This window comes from Gorilla gorilla, chromosome 13 (genome assembly GCF_029281585.2).
Source record: "Gorilla gorilla gorilla isolate KB3781 chromosome 13, NHGRI_mGorGor1-v2.1_pri, whole genome shotgun sequence".
Taxonomy (NCBI): Eukaryota; Metazoa; Chordata; class Mammalia; order Primates; family Hominidae; genus Gorilla; species Gorilla gorilla.
Genome location: NC_073237.2, coordinates 48745537 through 48769160, shown reverse-complemented (window position 1 = coordinate 48769160; position 23624 = coordinate 48745537). Strand labels below are relative to the sequence as shown.

At 36.7% G+C, this 23624-nt stretch overlaps 1 protein-coding gene across 4 annotated transcripts in view; it reads left to right on the top strand.

Annotated features, from left to right (window-relative positions):
* The window catches only part of CCDC171 (coiled-coil domain containing 171), a 422806-nt gene that overhangs the window by 129889 nt on the left and 269293 nt on the right, over positions 1 to 23624 (top strand). For all 4 annotated transcript variants that reach the window (XM_031014903.3, XM_031014902.3, XM_055350793.2 and 1 more), the window contains exons 10-11: positions 1645 to 1783; positions 18131 to 18233. In XM_031014903.3, the coding sequence (XP_030870763.3) occupies positions 1645 to 1783; positions 18131 to 18233 (242 nt within the window). The remainder of the gene's footprint in view (positions 1 to 1644; positions 1784 to 18130; positions 18234 to 23624) is intronic.

Here is a 23624-nt window from a genome sequence, read left to right as displayed (position 1 = left end):
CTTGTCGAGCTCTTTCAATTTTAGAGACTGGAGTAATTAATTTCTGGGAAATTCTCATTGCTTTGTTTATTCTTTGCATGTTATTCATCTTTCTCTGGACTGCTTTATATGTTGGGACTCCTGGATTGATTTTCTTATTTTTTCTCTACTTAGACTCATTTTTATAGTTTAGTTCTACTTTGAAAGATTTACATAAATGTAGCATCCAATCCTTTTATACATGTTTATTTTAAATTGAAGCTACTCTGCCTTGGAATATTCTTAATCTAAAGGAGAATATACAAAAAAATTTCACACTAGAATTGTCTGTGTTCCACCCCAGAGAAAATAATGTTGATTGCTCAGAGTAAGGTCATGTGCTACTCAAAAATTACCTCTTTATTTGATTATAGTAGTAATTTAGATTGCATTATACTGAGCCACCCTGTCTCCTGCATTATAATTTAATCAGGGGAAATAGTTCTACTACATTTTTAGGAAGATCTCAGATTGAAAACAGTGACAACATTTTAATTTGAATTAAAATTATCCCCTTGGTAGATTATCTGTAGAAAATTTTAAATGAAAATACTTCCAAGCTACCTTTCATTATATGTTCATACAGAATGTAGACACAGTTTAATACTAACCTGAACAATATATCTATATATATTTTTTCTCCCATATATATGTGGTGTGTATTTATATACCTATATGTGTGTGTGTGTGTATATATACCCCATCTCATATATATATACACACACACGCACACACACAAATGGCTATGTGTGTGTGTATATGTATATGTGTGTGTGTGTCTTATATATATATAAGAGATGGGGTCTCACTCCGTTACCTAGACTGGAGTGCAGTGGCACAATCATAGCTCACTGCAACCTTGAACTCCTGGGCTCAAGCAATCCTCCTGCCTCAGCCTCCTGAGTATCTGGGACTACAGACACACACCACTGTGCTCGGCTGATATTTAAATTATTTTGTAGAGATGGAGTCTTGTTTTGTTGCCCAGGCTGGTCTTGAACTCCTGGCTTCAAATGATCTTCCTGCTATGGACTGCCAAAATGCTGGGATTACAGGTGTGAGCTGCTGCACCTGGCCTATCTGAGCAAAATTTAAATAGGAAGGCGAATCCTTTGAAAAGAAATTCGTTTGTCTTCAAAGTGAATGTGAATTATTTTTGATTATTTTTCCTTTTGGATTTTCCATGCCACCACACTGGTTCTACTTTCATGGACATTCAGATGTGAGACATTTGTTCCATTTCTAATGTTGTATTTTAATTTTAAAGTTGTTTGGTAGTACTGGTTTCTCAGTCTTGAGATAGTCTCTGAGCTAATTGAACTATGGTAGGTGGGTTTTGCTCGTCAAAAATGATGGTAAAACCAAATCAACAGTAACCAAATCTATTTTGCTTATAGCCTTGGGCATACTACAAATACCTACTATCAAAGGGAAAGTAATATTGCTTTGAAGTTTTTCATTTAAGAATATGCAGTACTTTTTGTTTGAAAAAGGAAAGTTAGCCTTAAAAAGTCTTTTAGCATGAACACATGAGATGTAGTACATCTGCCATATGTATTAAAGGTGTGTAATATCAGTTGATGTAAGCATGTTTGAAAAACCTGCTCTGACACTTTAACTTTTCAGATTAGAAAAAGAGTATTTCTCCAAAAATAAGAAACTAAATGAAGACATCGAGGAACAGAAGAAAGTAATTATAGACCTTTCAAAGAGACTCCAGTATAATGAAAAAAGTTGCAGTGAATTACAGGAAGAACTAGTAATGGTAAGGATAAAAAAGAAAACCCTATGGCAATCACTTTATTAGGTCATATTGGATGTATAGCAGGGTTTTTCCTCACCACATTCCATGAGATAATAGTATGAAAGTTATTTTAGTGACATTGATAACAAAATTTGCAAAACTGGAAATGCTGATTACATCAAAGATACATGTAATGAAACCTCTCTGATTTGGAATAATTGGGGGAAACTAAATGAACTAGTAAAAACTCTGAATTATAGAATTTTCAAAAATGTATTCAAATGTTTTTTTTTATCGTGCATAAAACAGTATTACTTAGATTAAGGGTGATTAGGGTTTGTAATGAATACATCTGATGATTTCAAAGACTTCCTTTTGTAATTGTTTTGTACCTGATCACTCTCTCTCCATTCCCCAGTAATCTAGCTTTTACACCATCACCAAATTTATCTTTGTAAAATATTGATCTGTTTTTGTCAACCTCTCTTTATTCAAAACTCATCAGCATCTCGATGTCTCCCTGTTGTTTTCGGAATAACAGCCAGCTTCTTGTTGTATAATCTCAGGACCTTTTCGTTTTGTCTTCATGTTAACTTTTCTACCCTCTTCTTTTGCCTTTGCCCTCTATCTATCTTGCTTTAGCCATATTAGAGTGCTCCTTGTTTTCTATACACATCTTTTCTTTCCTTTTCTTTTTAAAGATGGGGTTTCACTCTGTTGCCCAGGCTAGAGTGCAGTGGTGCAACCCTAGCTCACTGAAATCTGCACTCCTGGGCTCAAGCAATCCTCTTGCCTCAGCCCCTAGAGTAGCTGAGACTGCAGATGTGTGCCACCTTGCTTGGCTATTTAAAAAATTTTTTTACAGAGATGAGGTCTCGCTGTGTTGGCCAGGCTGGCACCAAACAAGTGGCCTCAAGTGGTCCTCCTGTCTTGGCCTCCCAAAGTGCTGGGATTAAGGCATGAACCACTGCATTGACCTAAACACATCTTCTCATATATTCTTATTTTTATTCAGGTTATTCATTTCTTTTACCTGCAATGACTAAAATGCTCCTTTTCTTTTCCATTAACAGATTTCTTTACATCCTGTGATGCCCAGCTCTGATATCTTGCAATCTGTGAAGCTTTCTGTGATTCTGTCTTCTCCACTCTCATCCACCTTAAGTTAAAATTCTGTGCCTCCTCAACAGTATTTCTTTAGTACTTAGTTCAGCATCTTTATCATAATACTCACCGAAATTTGATGTGTATTATGTCTCCCAAGAGGATATGAATGCATTGAGGTTAACTCACTTCATTTTACATACCTAGATTCCACTATAGTACTTGGCTCAATAAACATTTGTTCGATGGATTTATTTGGTTGATGCAGAATCCTCTTCTCAGCAGTTTTCTGGGGACCCCACCATGGAGGGTGTAAAGTTTATGGTAATACTGTATTACTTCTTTGTTTTGTTCTACACATACATACTTTCCTCAGAGGCTTGACTACTTCACTTTCAGTTATATTCCAAAAGTTTTAGTGATTTAGTTATTGAGGACAATGGATATTATTTTCCTCAAAAAAGGTGGACCCTGGGTTATACTAGGAATTGGTCACCAGATCAGTGCTGCCCAGATTGAAAGCTAATAATAGGATATAGTTAAAACTCTTCAGTGTTTTTTCAGATGATCCAATATTATATACATTTTCCATTTATCTAAAGATATTTGCTGTGTTCTGATTCAGGGAACTGATATCATTGCTTGTTCTAGAAATCAGTTTGCAGTTTGGTATTTTGAATGTGATGTTTTAGAAAGTTAAGAGCTCTCTGCGTAGTCTACTGTAGCATCTGTTCACTGTAATGTTATCTTAAATTTCATGGGCTGTTTTAACTCTTACCTCCTAGTTCAGGAGGTTGAATCAGTAGTGGAGAAAAATATGTCAGGGTCGTTGAGCTGAGTACTGCATTTGGTTCGCTTGCTTATTAGATATTGTACTCAGTAGTTTGGAAAATAAGCCAGGGTTATAACTAAAAATGCAAGAGTTAAGACATAATCACCAATATAGGTTGCATGAATTTTCCTAATTCTGGTTTTCTAGCACTTTAGTGAGTAGATACAAAATAAAATGAGACTGGTTTAACTCACCACAGAGCATATTCATATTTAGTGATTAAAAAATTTTACTTGATACCAACAGATTTTTTTTTCTAAAACTTTTACAGAGTGATATATGGCCTAAAATAATGCAAGTGGCAGCTCACCAGCAACCTTTGTTTTCCTGTTGGGACCGTCTGCACTCGTTGTATTCATTGTATTAACCCATTAAACACTACTGTTTTGATAATGATGCTGAAATTTGTAGGCTAATTGTTTCTTCAAAGCTTGATGGATTGCTAAAAGCAGTTGCAGATCTGTGAATAATCTAATAGCTCCTTGCCGAATGGGATGTTCGAAAAACTTAACTCAGGTTGCCAGATTAAGTGATGTACAGTTTATGTGGCTCAGACTGTTAATATGTTCCTCTTAATTTTTTCATCTCTCTTAAACTCATAGCTTTGCGTCTTATTTTCTTCCATCTTCCTCTTCTTTCTTCTTCCCTATTAGCTTTCTTTTAACTTTTTCTGTTTTATGCTTATTAGAGCTGCTGTTCTCTATTTCTTTACCTGACCATAATATGAAATTTAAGACCTGTTTAATGAAAATGTCTTTAAATAGTAAGTACAATGTTTTTCTTTTTATAAATTACTATTCTGTCACTTTTCCTAAATATATTCTTTTCTTGTACATATTCCTTTATTGACTTTTCTCAGTAGATTAGTGGCCTTTGGGGGAAAGAAGGCTTGAAAAATTTCTCTTGAAAGATGTTTCTCCCAAATTAAAATTTTAAGCCATAAGAAATGAAGTTTTTCTAGTTCTGCATTCACATTCTGGCTGTTATTTGTGCTTTCAATTCATAATTGTTGTTGACTGAAGAGAGAATGACTTATGAGGAAGATTTTCCCTTTTGCTTTTGGAAACGAAATTGTTTTAATGACATGCCATGATTTTACGTACCCTAGTGTGTCTTTTCCACAGTTATATTTCTTTTGAGCATAATAGTTTCAGTATTTTACAGACTATGGATGGGAAGCATAAATTACTAACAGGTAATTTTTCTTCCCTTTTGAGGTACCAGCTTGTTTTCTAGTTTAGGTCATGTTCATGGTCATTATTTAAATCTTGGTCTTTATTTTCTCTGTTACATTGGAAAAGAAAGTTAAAGTCACTATCCTCTATAGGTTTACTCGTGAGATCAAGGTGTTATTAATAAGATACAAAGACTTGAGCAAATTTTGAGACTTACAAATAACTTTGTATGTGTTAGTACAGCATAGCCTTATGCTGTATCCTGGGCTAGATGCAGCAGCAGAGCTGTTAGAGGCTTTAGAGATCATCTAGCCCAGGATACAGAAAGTCTTAATAAACCAGTTGGAAAGTGATAGCTCCCCTGTTTTGAGAGAGATATTATATAAATATAAAACATAATTTTGGAAAAGTCTAAACTGAGTATGTTGTCTTTTGGGGGTATTTAATAAATATAAACCAGCTAACTTTAATTGTACTTTATTTATTTTTAATTGACACAAAATAATTGTATTAATACATATTTATAGGGTACACTGTGATGTTTTGATATATACAACATAAAGTGATCATATCTGGGTAATTACTATCTCAAACATTTATCATTTCTTTTTATTCTAATTATACTTTTATATTAATGAAATTACTTCTATTCAATGTATAGATTTAAAAGATATAACTAATAAATTAATGGTATATAATTATTATTTTGAATGTCATTGAATTAGTAGGTTTTCAACATAGGACATCCAAGGACTTAACAAATTTATTTTCATGTTTACATGAAGATGTGAACACAGAATATGAAACTTGACAGAATTTGACTATAAAAAGTTTTGATTGGAAATTGAGCTTTTAGTTTCAAAATCTATGAATTTAATAATGATTTAATCAACTACTAAATAAAACTGAATTTCTAGTTTAAGGTGCTTACTGATCATGCTTATTAAAGTCCATCTGAGGCTCAACAGATCCAGCTGGGTCTTTTAGACATTACTGTGAGTTTTTATATCTGCTTGTCTTGAAGCAGGGGAGCTTTCATTTTCAAATTGGTATTATTAGAACTTGCTGTGTGCTTTCTTCAATGAAATTTTCCTAAGTCCGTCATTTCTTGAGATTTGTTTTCCTGCCACTCAGTAATATTTAGTTACAGCTCTAGGAGAGACTTTATATTGAAAAGGGAATTCTAGTTCTCATGAGGTTTTGCTCAAAGAATGTTTTATTCTCTAAAGAACTTGTGATTGAAAATGGTCAAGTGTATATTTTTTCCCCAGTACTTTTGGGGGTTTAACTGATTATATAATAATAATGATTGCTAGCATTAAATATGATTTTGGAAAGTGCTTTGATGGTTATGCTTTGTGGTGAAGGTAATATTTCTTGATAATATTTTTACTTCCAATGAACTATTAGGTTTGCTTTAGAAGAACATGTTTCTGATTTTGTAGGAGGTTTTCAAAACTAATGGGCTAATAAATATTCTATTCTGATTTTTTACTAAAAAAAGATTGATTCTTGTTTTTCACCAAGAATAGGAGTAGTATTTACACGTGGGCATTGTTTTTGCTAATATAAATATCACTTTCCGTTTCTCTTAGTGGCCCTTAAATTTTAATTCTAGTAAATAATATTCATCGCGTAAGTGTCTTTGTGTATTTAAATATTCCTTTTAGGAGGCTGACTTCCTAAATTTATGGTATAGGCATAAAGCTTTTGCATTAAGCCTTTTGAAATTTATTTCTATGCAAATTAGTAAATTTTGAAAATCCAAATCTCATTTTTCACCTGGGAAAAATAAAATGGTATTGTGTATGTATGTGTGTGAGAGAGACAGAGAGCAAGAGATTGCGAGAGAGATATTTATATGTTAAGGCCCATGTTCAGATTGAAAGGTAGCATCTACTGAAAAACAAACTGATTGTCAAAGCTAAGTAAAGAAGGGTAACATTTCATTATGTGAGATAAGCAAGTGGGATCATGGAATACTGACATCCATGGAAGTGGCATAGGTAAACAAGGTGGTAGGGAACTAAGAGACTAGCTATCATTAATATGATTAGGGAAAAGCTGCTGATGGTGATGATAACAAAAGCTACTCAGACCTCCTTAAGCCCATACAAATGCATTGTGCATATAATGGTAACTAGGTACAAGATATGATGAAAAGGTGAGCTGTGAGGGTAAAAGTATGTAATGAAGATTATAGGCTTTGATGCTTCCTCGTTTTTACTTAGAATTTCTTCGTAATTGCTTAACATATTTAAATAAAAAACTGAAAAGTTTTACTTGAGTTCAAAAATGTTCAGAAATTATAAGAACTATATATTAGTTGCAAAAGTTCAACCTATGTTTAAAATGCTTATTTCATTAAAAAAACCCATTGACTAAAGGCTTTTTTTAAACCTGTTTGTTTTTTCTATTATTTTTAACCTTATTAAAATTGGCCTTCATTGTTTTTATTGTTATTTATGACTTGAGTCAACTTTTTCCATAGCAGATCAGCAAGACCCATTTACCAATTTTTAGATATAAATATTTATATATAGTTTTTATATGTTTATTCAAGGCTCTCAATCGAAATTTTTATTTACGTGCCTTTCTATTTGTGATACTCATGTTGAGTGAGCAAAAAAGTGAGGGATGAGGTTTTGAAGGATCATAAAAAGAGAAGATGATTATGAAACAAACAAAAAAGAATGACATGTTAGATTAAGCCAGAAATGCATTCAGTTCAGCAGTGTGAGAGGTATAGTATCCCAAGGTGCATATAAAGGTAGTTTGTTATCTCATTTTTCTTTCTGGTTAAAGATATTTTTTAACCAACATTGACTCCTCTTTCATAATACATTAAGATTTGTCAATCACAACATTTTCTGAACTTTCTTTGAATATTTTGATATTTTTATTCCCCTGTTTACACTGGTTGTAGATTCATCACAGCATTTAAAGTAGTCCTTGGGTCACGTTGGGTGATGAGTAAATGTTCATCTAAACATCATCTGCTTAGCCAACATAGCATTAAGGGACCTTTAATGCTAAAGCAACAAATTTCATATGTGAGTTTTGTCTGAGGCAAATAAGTGAGTCCCTTTATCTTACAATTCTTTTAAATTTCTGGGGGTGTTTAGAATTATAGCGTTTGTTGAGTCAACAATTTATCATTAACCTAAACTTATTCTTTATGTCACATGACAAAATATGTTAATAAAAAATTAGAAACAATATTTTATCTTCAGTTAGTACTTTGTTTTCAGCTCAACAGTTTTGTTTATTTAGCTAATGGATTCTGTTTTCATTCTCAAATTCCTTGTATATTAAAAGGTTGTTAAGAGAACTACCAGCTTTGGAAACAAAATTTGAATATAAGCATAGACCAGATATGGTGGCCGACACCTATAATCCCAGCACTTTGAGAGTCTGAAACGGGAGGACCATTGAGCCCAGGAGTTTGAGACCAGCCTGAGCAACAAACGTAGTGAGACTCCCATATCTACAAAAAAATTAAAAAAAAAAATGAGCTGTGCGTGGTGACGTGTGCCTGTAGTTCTAGCTACTTGGGAGGCTGAGATGGGAGGATCACTTCAGTCTGGGAGGTTGAGGCTGCAGTGAGCCATGATTACACCAATGCATGCTAGCCTGGGGCACAAAGTGAGACCCTGTCTCAAAAAAAAAAAAAAAAAAAGATAAATACAACCACAATCCAGCATTTAAAAAACAAAACAAAATCCTGACACTTTTACTGTATGAATGAAGAGTGGAAGCTTCATTAATAAAACTGAAACAATTTGTTAGGAAAAAAAACTTGTCAACTGTAAAACAAGTTAATAATGTAATTATTAAATTTAAGCTAACTTTCTACTGGCTATATTATTTGTAAGACTATTAGCCAGACATCTCTGTAGAATGATGTGAAAATTATAATATTAATAATTACAAATGTAGTAGTAATTTTCAGGTAGATGAACATTAGCTTCTTTTTAAGCCTGATGAGTGAGTAAATCTCTTTTTTGCTCTTTGAAAAATTTTACACTATTCAATCTTTTCTGCCTAATTTGACCCTAATTTTGATCTCATATTGTAATAGTGTGGAAATATTAGCTCATATTTTAGTTAAGATTGAGCTCTATACTTGAAAGAGAATTATTTTTGAACTAGGAATTTAATTGAACCTTGATATTAAGCTCACTCCAAGTATGCAGTTTATCTGGCTTTCTATAGATATATTCCTGTAAATTTTTATACCTTGATATTAATGGAGACTTCAGTCAGCTGGCATAATAGAAACAACATAAATTTTGGAGGCATATTGATCTGGGTTTTAATCCCAGACCTATCTCATTTTAGTTGTGTGACTTTAGTGATATTCTTCCTCTGGATCCATTTGCTCATTTGTAAAATGGTGCTAACAATCTTGGTCATGCAGGGTTTTTGATGATCATTAAAGATAATATATGTATCAGGAGAATGGCGTGAACCCGGGAGGCAGAGCTTGTAGTGAGCCGAGATCGCGCCACTGCACTCCAGCTTGGGCAACAGAGCGAGACTCCATCTAAAAAAAATAAAAAAATAAAAAAAGATAATATATGTATCAAAATAGCAGAGGATGGAAAAAATATACCATGCACCCAATAAAAAAAAACTGGAGTGGATATACTGATGACAGACAAAATAGACTTTAGAATAAAAATGTTACTAGAGATAAAGAGGGACATCTCATGTTGTTAAAAGGGTCAATCCACCAGAACGATCTAACATTTATAAACATGTATACACCTAATAACAGACCTCCAAACTATTTGAAGCAAAACCTGACATAATTGAAGGGAGAAATAGACAACAATAATATTTCGGGGCTTCAGTACCCCACTTTCAGTAATGGGTAGAACAATGAGGAAGAATATCACCAAATAAATAGAAGACTCAACAGTACTGTAAACAAATTAGACCTTACAGATATCTATAGAACACCACACCCATTAGCAAAAGAACATACATTCTTCTCAAATGTACGTGAAATATTCTTGTGGATAGATCATATGCTAGGCCATGAAACAAGCCTCAATAAATTTAAAAGGATTGAAATCATACAAAGTGTCTTCTCTGACCATAATGAAATTAAATTAGAAATTAATAACAGAAGGCAACAGAGGAAACATTCACAGATATGTGAAAATTAGATAACACACTCCTAAATAACCAGCAAGTCTAAAAGAAATCACAAAGGAATTAGAAAACACTTTGAGATGAGTGAAATAAAAAGACAACATACCAAACTTTGTGGGATGCAGCTAACACTATGCTTAAGAGGGAAACTTATAACCATAGTCATCTATATTAAAAAAAAATACTGGGGCATGGTGGTCCATGCCTGTAGTTCCTAGCTACTTGGAAGGCTGAGGTGGGAGAATTTTTTGAGTCCAAGAGTTTGAGGTCAGCCTGGGCAATACAGCAAGACCCCGTCTCTTAAAAAAAAATCCTCAAATCAATAACCTAACATTTCACGGTAAGAAAAGAGAAAAAGAAGAGCAAACTAAACCCAAAACAAGTGGAAGAAAATAAACAGTAAAGACTAACAAGGAAATAAAAGAAATAGAGAATTTAAAAAAAAGAGGAAATCAGTGAAACCAAAAGTTGATTCTTTGAAGAGATAACTCAATTGATAACTTTAGCTACACTCATCAAAAAAGGAGAAGAGATTCAAATTACCGAAATCGTGAACGAAAGGGGGATATAACTACTGACCACACAGAAATAGAAATAATTGTAAGAGAATACTCTGAAAAACTATATGCCAACAAATTAGATAATTTAAAATGGACAACTTTCTAGAAAGACACAAATTACCAAAACTGGTTAAGAAGAAATATAAAATTGGCTGGGCGCAGTGGCTTGTGCCTGTAATCCTAACACTTGGGAGGCCAAGGTGGGCAGATCATGAGGTTAGGAGTTCACGACCAGCCTGGCCAACATAGCGAAACCCCGTCTGTACTGAAAATACAAAAATTAGCTGGGCATGGTGGCGCATGCCTGTAGTCCCAGCTACTCGGGAGGCTGAGGCAGGAGAATCGCTTGAACCTGGGAGGCGGAGGTTGTGGTGAGCTGAGATGGCGCCATTGCACTCCAGCCTGGGCAACAGAGCAAGACTCCATCTCAAAAAAAGAAAGAAAGAAAGAAATAGAAAATCAATGCGATAGCAGGATGTCTTAGAATATCAAAATACAAAATAAATCAAAAGAGATTGAATTAGTAATCAAAAAAACTCCCACAAAGAAAAGCCCAGGCCTAGATAGGTTCACTGGTAAATTTATTTAAATGTTTAAGAACAATTACCACCAATTCTTCATAAATTCTTTCAAAAATAGAAGAGGAGATAACACTTCCCATATCATTCTGTGAAGTCAGTATTATTACCTTGATACAAAAAGCAAATATACTGAAAGAAAAGAAAACTACAGACTAGCCTCCCTTTTGAATGTAGATGCTAAAATTCTCAAAACTATACTAGCAAGCTGAATCCAGCAAGATATAAAAAAGATATTACACCATGATCAAGTGGGATTTATCTCAGGAATGTAATACTAGTTTAACACCTGAAAATCAGCTAATGTAATAAATGACGGAAGCCTAATGATTATCTCAATAGACACAGAAAAACATTTGATAAAATGCAGCATCCTTTTATGATAAAAATGCTCAACAAACTAAGAATACAAGGAAACTTCCTCCTCAACCTTGTGAAGAGCATCTATGGAAAACCTACATCTGACATTACATTTAATGGTAAAAGACTGAATACTTTCACCATAAGATTAGGAATAATACAAGGATATACACTCACCATGTCTGTTCAACATTTTACTGGAGGTTCTAGCCAATGGAATTAGGCAAGAAAAAGAAATAAAAGGCATCAGTTTTGGAAAGGAAGAAGTAAATTATCTATTTGCAGATGACATAATCCTGTATATATTAGAAAATCCTAAGGAATCCACACATACAGAGAAAATTATTAGAACTAATAAAGTAGTTTAGCAGAGTTGTAGGATACAATACAAGATCCATTTAGGAAAGCAGTTGTATTTCTGTAACTAGCAATGATCATTCCAAAAATAAAATTAAGGAAACAATTCTATTGACAATAAAATAATAAAGAATATAATACTTAGGAATAATTTGACAAAAGAAGCATAAAACTTGTCTGCTGAAAACTGCAATTTATCATGGAAAGAAATTAAACAAGGTCGAAATAAATGGAAAAATATCTCATGTTCATGTAATAGTTAATACTGGTAAGATGTTAGTACTCCCCAGATTGATGGTTTAATGCAATCTCCATCAAAATCTCAGTTGACTTTTTGGAAGAGAGCTATGCTTACCACTGTACCACCAATGAACTTTTAGTTGTCTTTTTGCAGAAATTGACAAGCAGGTCCTAAAACACATATGGAAATATAAGGAGGCCCAGCACAGTGGCTCATGCCTGTAATCCCAGCACTTTGGGAGGCCGAGGCGGGCAGATCACTTGAGGTCTGGAGTTGGAGACCAGCCTGGCCAACATGGTGAAACCCCGTCTCTGCTAAAAATATAAAAATTAGCCAGGTGTGATGGCGCCTATCTGTAGTTCCAGCTATTCAGGAGGCTGAGGCATGAGAATCACTTGAATCCAGGAGCCAGAGGTTGCAGTGAGCCAAGATCACACTACTGCACTCTAGCCTGGGTGACAGAGTGAGAATCAGTCTCAAAAGAAATATAAGGGACTATGAATAGCCAAAATAATCTTGAGAAAGAAGAATAAAGTTGGAGTAGTAACACGTTCCAATTTTAAAGCTAACTACAAAGCTACAGTAGTCAAGATAGTATGGTACTAGCATAATGATTTACATGTATATCAATGGACCAGAATTGAGAATCTAGAAAAAAATCCCTCATGATTATGTTTAGTTGATTTTCAAAAAGGGTGTTAAGTCAATTCAGTGGGGGAAAGAATAATATTTTTCAACAAATGATGCTGAGAGAACTGGATATCCACATCCAAACACCAAAGAATGAATTTACCTCAGCCTGGGTGACAGAGGGAAACTCCATCTCAAAACAACAAAAACAAAAAGAAATGAGAATGGTGATTCTTTAGGCCTTGGGGGTAGTGGTGGGAGAATGGGGAGTGAGAGCCAGTGGGTGTGGCACATCTTTTAGTAGGGACAACACTGTTCTAAATCTAGATTGTGGATATGCTTGTACAACCCCGTGAAAATACTAAAAACATTAAACACTTTAATTGGGTGAGCTGTATGTTATGTCAATTATGTCTCAGTCAAGTTTAAAAAAAATATAAAGTTACCACAATTAAGAGTTTGGTACTGACAAAATAATAGAGAAAGCAATGAAACAGTAAGGAGTTCAAAAATGGCTATCAGTATGTATGAGAATTTAGTATATGATAATGTTTGTATGCCAAATCAATGTTTAGAGATAGATTATCTCACAAATAGTTTTTAGACAACTTGTTATATTATAATGATAAGTAATATGACTAAATCCCTGACACATTGCTTATACTAAACAAGTTTTAGATTGATCAAAGAGCCATAAAAGAGGAAAATGAAAAAGCACTGGAAGAAAAATGGAATTGTTTTGTCATCTTGGAGTAAAAGGAAAATATGACATAAAACTCAGAAGTCCTAAAGCATACTATTGATTTGCACACTTGATCACTTGAAAAATATAATTTTGTTTTAAGAATATATTATAGTCAGATGGCAAATAGAAATGAGAAAAAATGATTTGCAACATGTAACAAAAAGAGATTGCTTTTATAATTTATGGAGCACTTTTATAAATCACTAAGGAGGAAATAAATGATGTAATATAAAAATGGGCACATGATATGAACAGGCAATGCACAGAAAAAAATACAGATGGCTAGTGAACATGAAAGGATGCTAATCTTAATTAAAATGAAGTAAATGCACATTAAATAAGTTGATAATGCCTACTATTGGGTAGATATTGGGAAATGGATGCTCATACCGTTCATGGTAGTATACATTAGTATAACTGATTAGAGAGTAATTTGTTAACAATTGTCTGAAAACAGTGTGTTTCCTTTTGCCTCATTAAATCTATTTCTAGGAATTTGTTGAGTAGATATACTTAATGTACATGCAAAATATAAAAAGAACATATATAAGATTGTATATTGTAGTGTCATCACTAATAGCAAAAAAACTGCCAGAAACCTAAAAAATATTAACAGTAGGGGGTACTGGTTAAGTTAATTTATGGTATATCTGACCAATGGAGTACTATACAGCTAGAAAAGTTTCTGACATGGAGAGATGTGAAACATACTCTGAGTGGAAAAGAAAGTAATATAATAGTATGTATTTTATGATCCTATTTGAATTAAAAAATTATAGATAGATATTTCCTATAATTATAAAACACATTGTGAATAAAACTTACCTGTGAGAATTGAGTTACCTTTTATTTTTCTCTATTTGTTTTTTTTTTTACTGTGAGCATAATATACTCAAAGAATTTAATAGAATATTTAAACATTTAATGATTAAAAATACCTATAAATATATGTTTTATATATATATATATATATAAACTTGGTGCTTTATAAATACTATGTTTTTTAAGGTAAACTTTGATTGCCACTAGCAAGAATATATTTTATTTAGACTTATTTATGTTGTATTGTATTTATCTTATTTTTGAGACAAGGTCTTGCTCTGTCGCCCAGGCCGGAGTGCAGTGGCGCAATAATGCTCACTGCAGCTTTGACTTTTTGGACTCAAGCAATCTTCCCACCTCAACCTCCTGAGTAACTGGGACCTACAGGCATGTGCCACCATGGCTGTCTGATTTTTCATTTTTTTGTAGAGATGGGATCTCACTATGTTGCCCAGGCTCACCTTGAACTCCTGGGCTTGATCCTCTTGCCTTGGCCTCCCAAAGTGCTGGGATTACAAGAGTGAGCCATTGCACCCAGCCTTACACTGACCTGTGAGTCTGTGCTTTGCTAATTTCCAGAAGTCTCCATCTGGACTTCTTGAGTATTTTATAACACAGCAACAACCTGCATGTATATCTGCTATGGAAAAGTGATTTTTTGGTCAGGTGTGGTGGCTCACGCCTGTAATCTCAACGCTTTGGGAGACCAAGGTGGGTGGATCACTTGAGGCCAGGAGTTCGAGACCAGCTTGGCCAATATGGTGAAACCCTGTCTCTACCAAAAACACAAAAATTAGCTGGGCATGGTGGCACACACCTGTAGTCTCAGCTCTCCGGAGGCTGAGGCATGAGAATCACTTGAACCCAGGTGGTGGAGGTTGCACTGAGCCGAGATTGTTCTACAACCTGGATGACAGAGCAAGACTCTGTCTCTTAAAAAAAAAAAAAAAAGACAAGTCATTTTTTGTTTGTTGGCTTATTTACTTTTTACTCTTTTTTAAAAATCTAACTTTTTGATGATAGAAAAAGGTTCTACAGTGAAAAATGAAATCTCTCTCTTAATCATCCAGATTCTCTTCTCAGAGACAACCATAATTACTACTTTTTTTTTTTTTTTTTTGAGACAGAGTCTCACTCTGTTTCCCAGGCTGGAGTGCAGTGGCACGATGTCGGCTCACTGCAAACTCCGCCCCCTGGGTTCACGCCATTCTCCTGCCTCAGCCTCCCGAGTAGCTGGGACTACAGGCGCCCGCCACCATGCCCAGCTAATTTTTTGTATATTTAGTAGAGACGGGGTTTCACTGTGTTAGCCCGGATGGTGTGGATCTGCTGACCTCGTGATCCACCCGCCTCGGCCTCCCAAAGTGCTGGGATTACAGGCGTAAGCCACCGCGCCCGGCCATAATTACTACTTTTAAAAATGATTCTAGGCTGGGCATGGTGGCTCACCCCTGTAATCCCAGCACTTTGGGACGCCAAGACGGGTGGATCACTTGAGGTCAGGAGTTCAAGACCAGCCTGGTCAACATGGTGAAACCCCTTCTCTACTAGAAATACAAAAATTAGTTGGGTGTGATGGTGGGCACCTGTACTCCCAGCTACTTGGGAGGCTGAGGCAGGAGAATCGCTTGAACCCGGGAGGCGGAGGTTGCAATGAGCTGAGATCGTGCCACTGCACTCCCGCCTGGATGACAGAGCGAGACTCCGTCTCAAAACAAACAAAACAAAACACCAAAAAAACAGATGCTGTGTAGAAATTCTCTCTGCATTTACAAATAGGTACACACACACACATGCACACACACACTTCACACATATGGCAGTATATTAAATATATTGTCAACCCACTTCCCTTTTTGTTTTTAGCTGAACAAGATAACTTAGATATGTTTTCATTGATGAAGAGCATCCTCCTAAAGTCTGTGTGGATGAATCCTAATTGATTTTTCTGTTGATAACATGCTATAATTAACTAAACTACTTAACACTTATTTTAGAAACTAGGTGTTGCCTAGGGGAAACACTGGGGATACACTGGTGAGGACCAAAAAAAGAGACATTTACTCCCTTCATGGAGCTTAAATTCTGTGAGATGGGCACATTAATAAAAGACCAACTCAAATAAAAGTGAATCATAATTGTGATAAGTGCTGAGATGAATGTGATAGACAATTGATATAGTCAGGGAGGTAAAGGACAGTTTTTCTGGGGAAGTGATAATTGAGCTGACATGTAAACAAACATCGATTAATTTTACATATTTTAAGGATGTAAGTTTGTCTTATAATATCTATTCTTCCATTTTTTCTGTATCTATAAACATACCTTTAACATCAACCTTTAAATGTGCTTAAGTTTCTCATATATTAAATAAAAACAAAACTCTTCTCTGACCCTTCCCTCCTTTCCAACTACTGCCCTTTATCTCACCTTCCTTCTTACCAAGAGAGTTGTCTAAACTTCCTGTTTCTATTTACTCATCTCTCACTCAAAAAAAAAAATTCGGGCTTACTCCTTCTTTAACCTATTCCAGTCTGTGTTATAATTATTATAACACAGTGAAACATCTCACCAAGGTCACCAATGACTTCCAAACCCAGGAGACACTTTTTAGTCTCCATTTTGCTTCAATTGGCATGATTGACAACTCTCTTACTGAACTTCTTGAAATGTTCCCACATCTTGTATCCCCTTCTGTTTTTCTTCTTCTTTTTTTAGTTTTGTTTGCTGACTTCTTTTCTAACTATCAAGTTGCTGGAGTTCCATAAGACTTGTCCTAGGCGCTTTTCATTTCCCATCAAACACTTTAAGGCAAGTTTCAGACAGTATCTATAGATGATTCCCAAACCTATACCTGACCCTGCTTCTAAGATTTACACCAATTATATTCAGCCACCTCCCACATTTTTCTACTTTATTTGTCATTTGTTCATTCGAATATATTTATTTGGGACCTGTTATTTGACAGGCGTTGTGCTGGTGCAGAGTGTCTTAGGTATCTCTAGTGGAATATGATTAAAACAATTCATGATTAATACCTCCTGCCAAAAAGAAGCAAGCAAGTAAACAAACAAAAATAGCCAAAACGAGACCCTCTCTACCATCATTATTCTGATTCAACTACTGAAATCCACCCTGTTCATCTAACTTAAATCTTGGGATCAGTCTCAACTCTTCTTTTTCTGAGTAATTCCCTTATCCTCATCCAATCCAATCCAGTTCAATCCAGTCCAATCAGTGTGGTCTAACCCAATGCAATTTTACTAAAGTCTGGCCATTCTACCATCTTAGTCTCTGTCCAGTGCTTCCATTCCCTACCCCTTCTTCCCCTTTCACTGTCAATACCCTAGACCAAACTACTGTCACTTGACTGCTGCAGTAACTTCAAATTGGTCTTAACTGTCTTCACTTTTGACTGCCGTCTGGCAACTTGCCATATGACTGTAGTCATGATTTTTTAAGTGTTCCATAATTTCTCTGTCTCAGTTTTCTTATCTCTAAAATTGGGATAATAATAGCCTTTCCATCATAGGGTTATTGTGAGAATAAAATGAATTACTATATATAAAACACTTAGAATAGTGCCAGGCACTAACTCCTCAGTAAATTGTTAATAAGACCTTGTACAGTGTTACATTAAGCCAAGTAAAAGGTATGATTAAGAGAGAAAGATGGTTTATTAATAATATATTTGAATGGAATCATTATCTTGTTTATACTTAATTGTGTTATATATGTTCACACTAAAAATATGCAGCTCTTATAATACGTGACCTTATGTGTAATTTTTTTCTTAATTAAAAGGCTAAGAAGCACCAGGCCTTCCTAGTAGAGACATACGAAAATAACGTGAAAGAATTGGAATCGATCTTGGACAGCTTTACTGTGTCGGGCCAGTGGACATCAGGTTAGTTGAAGGTATAAAATGACAGATGCATCTGTCAATGTTCCAAAGTCACTACATTTTGGGAATTCTGCAGATGCCTCTTATAGTCCCTCATCTCAACATGTTTTGATTTGATGACATGATAAGAGCAGTTCTCACAGCAGTCAGTTGGCCTAGCTGGCTGAGAAAGGGTGACGGAATATGGACCTGCTGTTGTCCTCCCAGAACTTGATTTACAAGTGTTGGGGTCTGTGTGATTGGACAGACAAGGGCTCACTTGCTGTGTTCTGAATCCAACTGAGAAAAAAGTCCTTACAGTATACCTGCAAGGGGAACAGATGTTTCAATCAAACTGAGCCAAATTCTGAGGCAACCTTCAGCAACTTAAAGGTCATGCATTGAAAAGGTTATGTAGGACACAGGCTGTAGCATAGCGCATGTTCCGTACTTTCCAAGCCGGTTTTCTAAGCTGGTTTTCATTTCCTACTACCATATACATATACTGTCCAGATAAGAATGCTTAGGTAGAATATTTTAGTTGTAGTTATTAGCCCACTTCATATGATAAAGAGCTATAAAATTATATATTAATTAGGTAGACATATTTTGAGAACTAGCAAAAGCAATGGTTGGCTAATGAATTCTGTTCACTATTTCTACTTTCTTAGTGTTTTGTGTTTATGTTATTATGTGTGCTGTAGTAGCTTTGACATAAATACTTTTCTACCTCAGTTTTCTTTTGCCCTGCTTTCAGCCTTGAATTATTTGGTGGTCTTCTAACACAATTCTATTCTTCAAAAGGCACATAAAATTAAATTTCTCACTCTTAAAAATTGAGCTTCAGGACTGTTTTTTAAGAAAACATTTGTAAAAGGAATCTAACAGCAATTTGGCAAATAAATTGTTTAGAGAGCTCTTAAGTTCAGGAAGTTTTTGTCCTTGAAAACTTGGAAGGACCTCATCAAGGTTCATATTTTACCTTGTGGATCTGTAGATTTCTCAGTTGGTAAGCTATTAGAAATGTAGTGTGCTTTGCTATTGTCTATGTTTTAAGTCTCTGTGTTTTTAGCTTTTATGAAATTAATGTGTAACTATCTTTGTTTTTATGTAAACTTTTCCCAAAAGCATTACTGTATCATAATCATAATTTGTTATCATGGACAAATCAAAGGATATAAAAGTGTCATAAAAGTACGTATAGGTATCCAGTTTCAATTATATTTGTTACAGCTTTGGAGGAGAAAATTTTCCTTTGCACTGGTACTTTTTTATTATTGAGATGTATCAGTGGTGTTTAATGGTGTTAGGATCTTTAAAAATTGTTAAATATTGTCTCAGTATAGCATATGCCTCAATATTATTTTAAATATTTCTTCAGAGTTGAATTAGAAAAGCTAAGAATAATGTGGTCATGTCTCGTTTGAGTTTTAAAGTAAAATAGTTGGTAACAAAGCAACTCAGAAGTTATTACTAAGCCTACAGAGTTTTCTATTAAAATTTTAATTTTTATTCTTTTATTAACCATCCTTTTTTATCTTTATCTTCCTAATTTTCTGTATAGATGCATACTTTGTGTATTACAGGGAATGTGTTCCTGCGGAAGGACCGTGCACTGAATTAGTGATTTTTGGATTGTTACAGAGTGGTAACATGTTTCCATTTTGTGCTGATTTTTCTCTCCTTTACACCCTTCTCCCCTTGCTGATCCATTCTCCTCTGTTCTGTTTTGCTGTGTGCCTTGGGAGGCTGACTTCTGTGGATCTGGGCTCCTTTACCTTCTGGCTTCTGGTTGGGGATGGACAGTAGGTGCACCCACAGGAGATTAAGGGAATGACAGAAGAAAGCAGTCGAAGTATTTATTTCCTCTGCTTCCTCTGCTCCACTGCATTTTTGGCAGTGGCTTCATTTTTCAGCAGCCACAGTGCCTGTTGGGTGGGCCCTCTTTCATGGCTGTGGCTCTTGTTGGACTATGGTGACATTCTCTCCACTTGACCTTTTAAGCTAAGACATAATATTCGTTTTCTACTCTTGCTTGCTTTTGGTGCCTCATCATACCTTTTGGGATCTGTTAACCTGTACACATTTCTGTAGTCTCGTCATTAAACTATCTTGCTGATGACCTCTTCTGAGTATTTGATTTACATCCTGATTGATTTACATAACTGCTTGGGATCTGGTTTCATTCCTCCTATTGGCTTGCATAAAACAGCTCTGTGCCTTTATAATGGACTCTGTTTCTGCTCAGATTGGGTTTTTGTTACATAAGCAAAAAAGTGAGTCACGAATTTTTCGGCTTCCCAGTATGTTTGAATGTTATGTTTATACTATAGTGTAGTCCATTAAGTTGTGAGAGCATTACGTCAAAAAATCCACATACCTTAATTAAAAAATACATTATTGCCAAAAAATGCTGATGATCATCTGAGCCTTCAGTGAGTCATAACCTTTTTGCTGGTGGAGAGTCTTGCCTTGATGTTGATGGCTGCTGACTCATCAGGGTGGTGGTGGCTGAAGGTTGGGTTAGCTGTGGCAATTTCTTTTTTGTTACCTAAAAAATGGATACAGAATAATTTTACATACTTTCATACACATTTATGGGGTGCATGTGATATTTTGATACATGCATAAAATATGTGTAATCATCAAATCAGGGTATTTAAGATACCAGTCACCTTGAACATTTAGCATTTCTTTCTATTGGGAACATTTCAAATCTTCTGGCTATTTTGAAATATAAAACGTATTGTTGTTAACTGTAGTCACCCTACTGTGCTATTGAACTCTAGAACTTATTTCTTCTATCTAACTATATGTTTATACCCATTAATCTACCTCTCTTCAATACCATCCTCCACACTGCCACTAGTAACCACCATTCTACTCTCTACCTCTGTGAGATCTGCTTTTTTAGCTCTCATGTGTGAGTAAGAACATAAGGGCCAGGCGCGGTGGCTCACGCCTGTAATCCCAGCACTTTGGGAGGCCGAGGCGGGTGGATCATGAGGTCAGGAGATTGAGACCATCCTGGCTAACACGGTGAAACCCCGTCTCTACTAAAAATACAAAAAATTAGCCAGGCGTGGTGGTGGGCGCCTGTAGTCCCAGCTACTCGGGAGGCTGAGACAGGAGAATGGTGTGAACCTCGGAGGCGGAGCTTGCAGTGAGCTGAGATCGTGCCACTGCTCTCCAGCCTGGGCAACAGAGCAAGACCCCGTCTCAAAAAAAAAAAAAAAAAAGAAGGAACATAGGATATTTGTCTTTCAGTGCCTGGCTTATTTAACTTAACATAATGACCTCCAGTTTTATTTACGTTGCTACAAATGACAGGATTTCATTCTTTTTTATGGCTGGATAGTATTCCATTATGTGTCTGTATGTGCGTGTATATGTATGTATATACACACACACATCATATACTCTTTCTTTTATTTTTTTAGAGACAGTGTGTTGCTGTGTTGCTCAGGATAGCCTAGAATTCCTGGGCTCAAACAATCCTCCTGCCTCAGCCTCCTAAATAGCTAGGACTTTAGGTATGGTAGCATCTGGCTTATACCACATTTTCTTTATCCATTTATCCATTGCTAGACACTTAGGTTGATTCTATATCTTGGTTATTGTGAATAATACTCTAGTTTATATGACAGTGCAGGTATCCCTTTGATATACTGATTTTCTTTCCTTTGGATAAATATCTGTAGTGGGATTGCTGGATCATATTGTGTCCGGAATTGGTGGGTTCTTGGTCCCACTGACTTCAAGAATGAAGCCGCGGACCCTTGCGGTGAGCGTTACAGTTCTTGAAGGCAGCGTGTCCGGAGTTTGTTCCTTCTGATGTTCAGATGTGTTCGGAGTTTCTTCCTTCTGGTGGGTTCTTGGTCTCGCTGGCTCAGGAGTGAAGCTGAGGACCTTCGTGGTGAGTGTTACAGCTCTTAAGGCGGCACGTCTGGAGTTGTTCATTCCTCCTGGTGGGCTCGTGGTCTCGCTGGCTCAGGAGTGAAGCTGCAGACCTTTGCGGTGAGTGTTACAGCTCATAAAAGCAGTGTGGACCCAAAGAGTGAGCAGTAGCAAGATTTATTGCAAAGAGTGAAAGAACAAAGCTTCCACAGTGTGGAAGGGGACCCGAGCGGGTTGCCACTGAGGGCTTGGGCAGCCTCTTTTTATTCTCTTATCTGGCCCCACCCACATCCTGCTGATTGGTAGAGCCGAGTGGTCTGTTTTGACAGGGCGCTGATTGGTGCGTTTACAATCCCTGAGCTAGACACAAAGGTTCTCCACGTCCCCACCAGATTAGTTAGATACAGAGTGTGGACACAAAGGTTCTCCAAGGCCCCACCAGAGCAGCTAGATACAGAGTGTCGATTGGTGAATTCACAAACCCTGAGCTAGACACAGGGTACTGATCGGTGTGTTTACAAACCTTGAGCTAGATACAGAGTGCCGATTGGTGTATTTACAATCCCTGAGCTAGACATAAAAGTTCTCCAAGGCCCCACCAGAGTAGCCAGATACAGAGTGTCGATTGGTGCATTTACAAACCCTGAGCTAGACACAGGGTGCTGATTGGTGTGTTTACACACCTTGAGCTAGATACAGAGTGCCAATTGGTGTATTTACAATCCCTGAGCTAGACGTAAAGATTCTCCACGTCCCCACCAGACTCAGGAGCCCAACTGGCTTCACCCAGTGGATCCCGCACCCGGGCTGCAGGTGGAGCTGCTTGCCAGTCCCACGCCGTGCACCCACACTCCTCAGCCCTTGGGTGGTCGATGGGATTGGGTGCCGTGGAGCAGGGGGCAGTGCTCATCAGGGAGGCTCCGGTGCACAGGAGCCCATGGAGCGGGTGAGAGGCAGGCATGGGGGGCTGCAGGTGCCGAGTCCTGCCCCACAGGAAGGCAGCTAAGGCCCGGTGAGAAATCGAGCACAGCGCCGGTGGGCTGGCACTGCTGGGGGACCCAGTACACCCTCTGCAGCTGCTGGCCCGGGTGCTAAGCCCCTCATTGCCCGGGGCTGGCAGGGCCAGCCGGCTGCTCTGAGTGTGGGGCCTGCCAAGCCCACGCCCACCCGGAACTCCAGCTGGCCTGCAAGTGCTGCGCGCAGCCCCGGTTCCCACTCACGCCTCTCCCTCCACACCTCCCTGCAAGCTGAGGGAGTGGGCTGCAGCCTTGGCCAGCCCAGAAAGGGGCTCCCACAGTGCAGCGGTGGGCTGAAGGGCTCCTTAAGTGCCGCCAAGGTTCGAGCCCAGGCAGAGGAGGCACCGAGAGCGAGCGAGGGTTGTGAGGACTGCCAGCACGCTGTCACCTCTCAATATGGTAGCTTTATTTTTAGTTTTCTTTTCTTTTTTTTTTATTTTTTATTTTTTTTTAAGGAGTTAGACTCTTGGGATGTTGCCCAGGCTAGTCTTGAACTCTTGGT